General features: G+C 42.7%; 1 protein-coding gene across 1 annotated transcript in view; it reads right to left on the reverse strand.

The window, feature by feature from the left end:
• LOC126995922 (carbohydrate sulfotransferase 13-like) overlaps nucleotides 1-6,200 on the reverse strand; it is an 8,742-nt gene extending 2,542 nt beyond the window's left edge. The window contains exons 1-4 of the mRNA XM_050855822.1: nucleotides 6,146-6,200; nucleotides 1,492-1,873; nucleotides 1,192-1,368; nucleotides 301-494 (exon numbers count right to left, since the gene is read on the reverse strand). Coding sequence (XP_050711779.1) covers nucleotides 301-494; nucleotides 1,192-1,368; nucleotides 1,492-1,785 — 665 coding nt within the window. The 5' untranslated portion in view covers nucleotides 1,786-1,873; nucleotides 6,146-6,200. The remainder of the gene's footprint in view (nucleotides 1-300; nucleotides 495-1,191; nucleotides 1,369-1,491; nucleotides 1,874-6,145) is intronic.
• Between the last annotated feature and the right edge of the window lie 624 nt (nucleotides 6,201-6,824).

Genomic DNA, 6,824 nt, shown 5'->3' on the forward strand with positions numbered 1-6,824 from the left:
TTGTGGATATCTTTGGATCCAAGACTGATCCAATGAAGCAGCCATATTTTATGAAAACATGAAAACTGTGCACCCATGGAGCAGTGCCTACAGACTTTCACCCAAATCTGCGGTGCCGTGGGTACGAGAGCGATTCCTTCCCGCCAAGGCAACAGGTCGTCCAACTCTTTAGGATTTGGATCCGTCTTTAATATTATTTTTTAAAAGGTAAAACTATATATTCAAAACATATAAAAGTATTAGTGGTGGGCGTTGGTCAAGTTCTGTGAGTGTAACAACAAACAGGCACAGCAGCCTCACCGGTAGGCGGACAGGAGCCGCTCGAAGGGGTGGCGCACGACGATCAGCCTCATTGAGATGTTGAGCATCCTCTCCTGCTCCGTGGCGGAGGTGGGCGGCGGGTACAGCTCCCGCAGCTCTTCGTGAAGGTTTGCTTTTCCACTCGCATTGCTTGAGGCCAGCAGCAAGTTCTTGGTCCACGTAGTTGAGCCCGCCTACAAAGCATTAAACTCCATTTTTCATGCATGACTCCATTTGTGTAATTTGTCGAGATCTAATAGATATCAACAACAATCCAAGCTATCACCGCGTTTCATGATTTCAGCATCATCAAAAATATTTATATAACTGTGTAATCCTTCCTACCATGAATAACATAGATAAAAGAATACATGATACCGACCGACCACTTAGCTTGTCACTCATTCCCAGGCGAAAACTTCGTCTTCTGTAACGGTTCTCATCTCTCCCTCCAGTTGTTTTCTATCCAGTTTGATACTGTCGCGTGAATTCCTCCAAATTCTCTCAATTTCCATAGAGGTCTTTTGTGCGGCACCTTATCAAATGCTTCCTCTAAAATACAGACAGACCACCCAACATTCTCTTTTTTATTAATATCAACCGCTAGTAAATTTCTTGCACACAAGCATCCCTCCCTTAATCCATGTTGTCTAGCACTTCCAAAAAACTTCACCCATCTTTTTCTGATAATTTTCTCACATTTTTCAAATTACACAGGTTAAGGATGATGGTCTGTAATGAAATGGGTCTTTCTTACCACCACATTCATGCATTGGGACTCCATTTAACATCTATTATCGAGGGGGCGGCCATGTTGAAGATCTAGTGAACCTAAAATTTGCGCCTCCACCCAGTGACGGTGCTGACCCTGCCTCTACCGCCCCCACCCACCTTATAGATGGGGCACCAGACGACGCCGAGTGGCGCAGCCCACACCAGGCTGCGGCGCGGCAGCAGGTCGGACTGGAAGGAGAGACGCCCCGTGTGGTTGGTGCGGCGACACGCCTCCCGCAGCCTGTCCCGCCGCTCCTGCAGCACCGCCACCCACGCCGCCCGTGATTCCTCCGTCTGGAGACAGTAAAGGCGTTATGGCAACACAGGAGAAAATTTTGGTTTGTAAGCACAGATGTTTATTATGTATGTGTATTGTTTGTATAAGCTTCAAAGCTTAGACATATGGATGACCCTTACCCACGGGCTGTTCAGCTCCTGAATGGCGTCCTGCTGGTACAAGACCTGGTTCCCGGCGCGAGGTCCGGTGGGCAACAGGTATGTGTGCTGGGACGCGCTGCGAAGGTGGAGACTGAAAGGGTTACGGAAGGTGTAGTGGTGCTGGTGCAGCGCCACGTGTGCCAGCAGCAGCATCACGACTATCGCTGCCGCCCTCAGTACTGTCAGCACGCAGCCTCGCCTCCCTAGCGTTGCTTTGAGGTCTGATCTCAGCATTGTGCTCGTGAGGGCAACATTCATCCTCCATCCATCCATTCATCCGGGCTTGAACTTGAGCTTGAACTGTGAGTCACCCAGTGGACATGTCGATGTAGCCTTTGGGTCGGCGGTGTGCCGCACAAACCTGCGGAGAGAAGTATATAAGAGAAGTTGAATTTTGAAACACTGTGGGTTCCACTTGCCTAGATCACCTCAGTCAATATATATGAAATATCTGCTTAAAGCAATTTCAGTATAAAACATTTCTAACCTTGCTTTTTGCTCTTTTTAATTCTTCCAGAGACTTCTGGCACCTGGCCAAATATATCTCCAATTTCACTTCTTCATCTTACCCTCCTCTCCTTAACCCTGACGGCAGCACCGCCGTCTCATCTATCTCTAAGGCTGAACTCTTCGCTTAAACTTTCTCTAAAAACTCCACTCTGGACGATTCTGGGCATATTCCTCCTACTCATTCCTGCTCTGACTGCTTTATGCCTGTTATTAAGATTCTTAAGAATGATGTTTTCTATGCCCTCTCTGGCCTCAACTCTCAGAAGGCTTATGGACCTGATGGAGAGCCTCCAATTGTCCTTAAAAACTGTGCATACGTGCTTACACCCTGCCTGGTCAAACTCTTTCGTCTCTGCCTATCAACTTCTACCTTTCCTTCCTGCTGGAAATATGCCTTCATACAGCCTGTGCCTAAGAATGGTGACCGTTCCAATACCTCAAACTACCCCCCTATATCTGTACTTTCCTGTCAATCTAAAACTTTTTAATCAATCCTTAATCGGAAGATTCAAAAGCACCTTTCCACTTCTCACCTTCTATCTGATCGCCAGTATGGGTTCCGCAAGGGTGCGTTCTACTGGCGATCTTCTTGCTCTCCTAACTGACTCTTGGTCATCCTCTCTTAGCCGTCTTAGACATATCGAAAGCTTTCGATAGAGTCTGGCACAAGTCTTTGCTTTCTAAACTGCCCTCTTTCGGAGTCTATCCTTCTCTCTGTTCCTTTATCTCCAGTTTCCTTTCCGGCCGTTCTTTCTCTGCTGTGGTAAACGGTCACTGTTCTTCCCCTAAACCTATCAACAGTAGTGTTCCACCCACTCTCTTCCTGTTATTCACCAATGATCTTCTTTCCATAACAAACTGTCCTATCCACTCATACGCGGACGACTCCACTCTGCATTATTCAGCTTCTTTCAATAAAAGGCCCTCTCAACAGGAATTACAACACTCCAGATTGGAGGCTGCAGAACGTTTAACCTCAGACCTTGCTATCATTTTCGATTGGGGTAAAAGGAACATTGTGTCCTTCAATGCTCAAAAACCCAATTTCTCCACATATCAACTCGACACAATCTTCCAAACACCTATCCCTTATTCTTCAAAAACACTCGACTGTAACCTTCTTCAGCACTAGACATCCTCGGTCTATCCTTAACTCAAAATCTCAACTGGAAACTTCACATCTCTTCTCTCACTAAATCAGCTTCCTCGAGGTTGGGCATTCTATATCGTCTCCGCCAGTTCTTCTACCCCGCACAGTTGCTATCCATATACAGGGGCCTTGCCCGCCCTCGTATGGAGTATGCATCTCACGTGTGGGGGAGCTCCACTCACACAGCTCTCCTGGACAGAGTGGAGTCTAAGGCTCTTCGTCTCATCAGCTTTCCTTCTCTTACTGATACTCTTCTACCTCTTAAATTCCGACGCCATGGTGTTTCTCTTTCTATCTTTTATCGATATTTTCACGCTAACTGCTCTTCTGAACTTGCTAACTGCATGCCTCCCCTCCTCCCGCGGCATCACCGCAAAAGACTTCCTACTCAAGCTCATCCCTTTACTGTCCAAATCCCTTACGCAAGAGTTCACCAACATCTTCACTCTTTCATCCCTCACGCAGGTAAACTCTGGAACAATCTTCCTTCATCTGTATTTCCTCCTGCCTACGACTTGAACTCTTTCAAGAGGAGTTTATCAGGACACCTCTCCATCCGAAATTGACCTATCTTTCGGCCATTCTTCTGAACGCATTTTATAGGAGCAGTAATTAGCGGGCTTTTTTCATTACAGTTTCCTCTTTTTTGCCCTTGAGCAAAAAAAAAAAATGGTCTCGAGGACTACGATGAGACAAACATGATAGCCATAAGTAGGCCTACACTGTTAACCGGAACATGAATAAAAACCTACACATTTTTTCTTTTATCATTTATATTTTTTTTCATATATATATATATATATATATATATATATATATATATATATATATATATATATATATATATATATATATATATATACATATATATATATATATATATATATATATATATATATATATATATATATATATATATATATATATATATATATATATATATATATATATATATATATATATATATATATATATATATATATATATATATATATATATATATATATATATATATATATATATATATATATATATATATATATATATATATATATATATATATATATATATATATATATATATATATATATATATATATATATATATATATATATATATATATATATATATATATATATATATATATATATGAAAAAAAGTATCGTCGTGTGTTACAGAATGAATGTTATAGGCAATGACCTAATGATGGCATGTCTGGGATTTATATACGAGTACATATCTAAATGTATGTTGATACTGCTCTTTTTAACGCGCCGATGTCTCGTCTCCCACTCACCATGCTGGTCTTTTGTTTCACACATGTATTCTAACAACCTTCAAACCTTCCGGAAATACATAGGAAGGAGCGTAGTGATTAAAAAATAACTGAAAATAACCATTAAATGTGTGTGGGAACCATCTCGGCAGCGGGCGGCGGAGCAGCCATTGCGACGAAAAATGGAAACGCAGGGAGTCGAGGGGGGCGAAGACCCTCGTTAGGAGGTTCTTGTATATTCATCTGTCTTTTAGTGCCTCTAAGGCAGAGGTCGGCAACCCGTAATTCTAGAGGAGCCAGTTTCTTCAAACTTGACATAAAATCAGTCTTGCTGAAGCCGCAATGTAAATAATTAATGGTAATTACGAAACATTAAAACTACCCTCTTCCATAAGGGAGTCAGATAATATACCCACAAACAAGGTAATCAAATACACTAAAATGATGATGATAATAATAATAATAATAATAATAATAATAATAATAATAATAATAATAATAATAATAATAATAATAATAATAATAATAATAATAATAATAATAATTACAATTGCAGCTGTCATAAAATAAACCATTATATTTAAGAAGTCACTCCTTTAATTTACTATGATGTCAGCAACCTTTTTTGTCAGTTTTTCATACAGTTTGTTACCACAACTGATCAAAAATATTATATACTTTTAAACAACATGCTAACTGTACATACTAGATCTCGTCACCATGCTGAGTTTAAGCTTTAATGTGACCTGCTGCTGAGTTTCTTGACAGAGCTGCTCTGTGTCTGGAGCGTGTGCTTTGATTTTTTCTACGATAAAAAAGACGTTTTTAAGTAGGTGGCAGGAGCCGCACAGGTCTCTTGAAAGGTCTGCATGCGGCTCCGGAGCCGCAGGTTGCCGGCCGCTGCTCTCAGGGGATCAAGGGGGCCAAATCATTCCAAACCCCTTATGCAAGAGTTAACTAGCATCTTCACTCTTTCATCCCTCACGCTGGTAAACACTGGAACAATCTTCCTTCCTCTGTGTTTCCTCCTGCCTACGACTTGAACTCTTTCAAGAGGAGGGCATCAGGACACCTCTCCTTCCGAATCTGAAATTGCTTTCGGCCACCTCTTCTGATTCTTTTTTTAGGAGCAGCGATTAGCGGGCTTTTTTATTATTGTTTTTTTTTTTGTGCCCTTGAGCTGCCTCCTTTGTTGTAAAAAAAAAAAAAACAATTTACACATCCTGTCATCCACTTCCGTCACTGTCTTGCACCCGCCTTCCTCTTTTTCCTCATCTTACAAAGTCTTTCGTTCCCCCTGATCCATTCTAGCAGCCTGCTGCACATCTGCCTGTCTCCCTCGATGTAGAGATGCACTCCGACCCCACCAAAAGCATCCTGTGGAGGTGCATCAGCCAAGTCCAGGGAGCTCACTATAGTCTTGGGTCTTTGCCACACTCAACTTTCATTCTCGTCACCTCCGTCCTTAGTCTCCTAATTGTTTCTCGTCTTATTTCCGATATCCGCCAGAGTTTCCTGGGCGTCTGGCAAGCCCAGGCACAGCCACGCGTGCTCTTTTCCAAACCTGTTTGTTCTGCAGGTATTCACCTTGGAGCACTTCACCACCTTGATCAGTGCCTGCTGGGGGTCCCTCCTGGGGCTGTGACCTCCTCCCTGGGCTACCACCGTGCCTTCCTTAAAGCACCTTCCATACTTACCTTTAGCCTCCTTCACAGTGGCCGGTGCACTAAGCTGTCAATCTGTTGGCGCGCCGTGAACTGCGAAACCTGTTTTTTTTTTTTTTTGTGGAGGTGGAAATGCACTTGGTCGCAGGCGTGCCCTTCTTCCTCGGAGAGTTTTCTGTTTGCTGATTGGCTGAGCATGCGCTGGCCAAGTAGCATCATTTCTTTTTTTTACCAGCAAAACTCAGGTAATGTGAATCAAAGCTTACTTACTAACGATTCCCCTGCATGTTTATGTTGTATTTAATTAGAAGTGTTAGAGTAAAGCGCATAAAGCAACTTGCAGGCAACTCTTGACTCGTTAGAGTCGGTCACCCAAGCTGGCAACACAAGCAGGTGCTCGCTACCTCTAATATTACTGCTTTTTACGCAGAATAACGGAAGCGGCTCAAAGGCAACTATAACAAATACAAGAACACTCGCCAGAGGTCCGCTTCTCGAAAATGTCCGCACTGCTGCGCTCTCTCTCTCTCTCTCTCTCTCTCTCTCTCTCTCTCTCTCTCTCTCTCTCTCTCTCTCTCTCTCTCTCTCTCTCTCTCTCTCTCTCTCTCTCTCTCTCTCTCTCTTCATTATTTTTTTCTTCTATTATTTTTTATTCCCGAGCGGGAGGACCAGATTGGCATTGGTCCAGGAAGTATTATATCATTCTCTCTCT

The sequence above is a fragment of the Eriocheir sinensis genome, chromosome 9, assembly GCF_024679095.1.
Source record: "Eriocheir sinensis breed Jianghai 21 chromosome 9, ASM2467909v1, whole genome shotgun sequence".
In the NCBI taxonomy this organism is placed as follows: Eukaryota; Metazoa; Arthropoda; class Malacostraca; order Decapoda; family Varunidae; genus Eriocheir; species Eriocheir sinensis.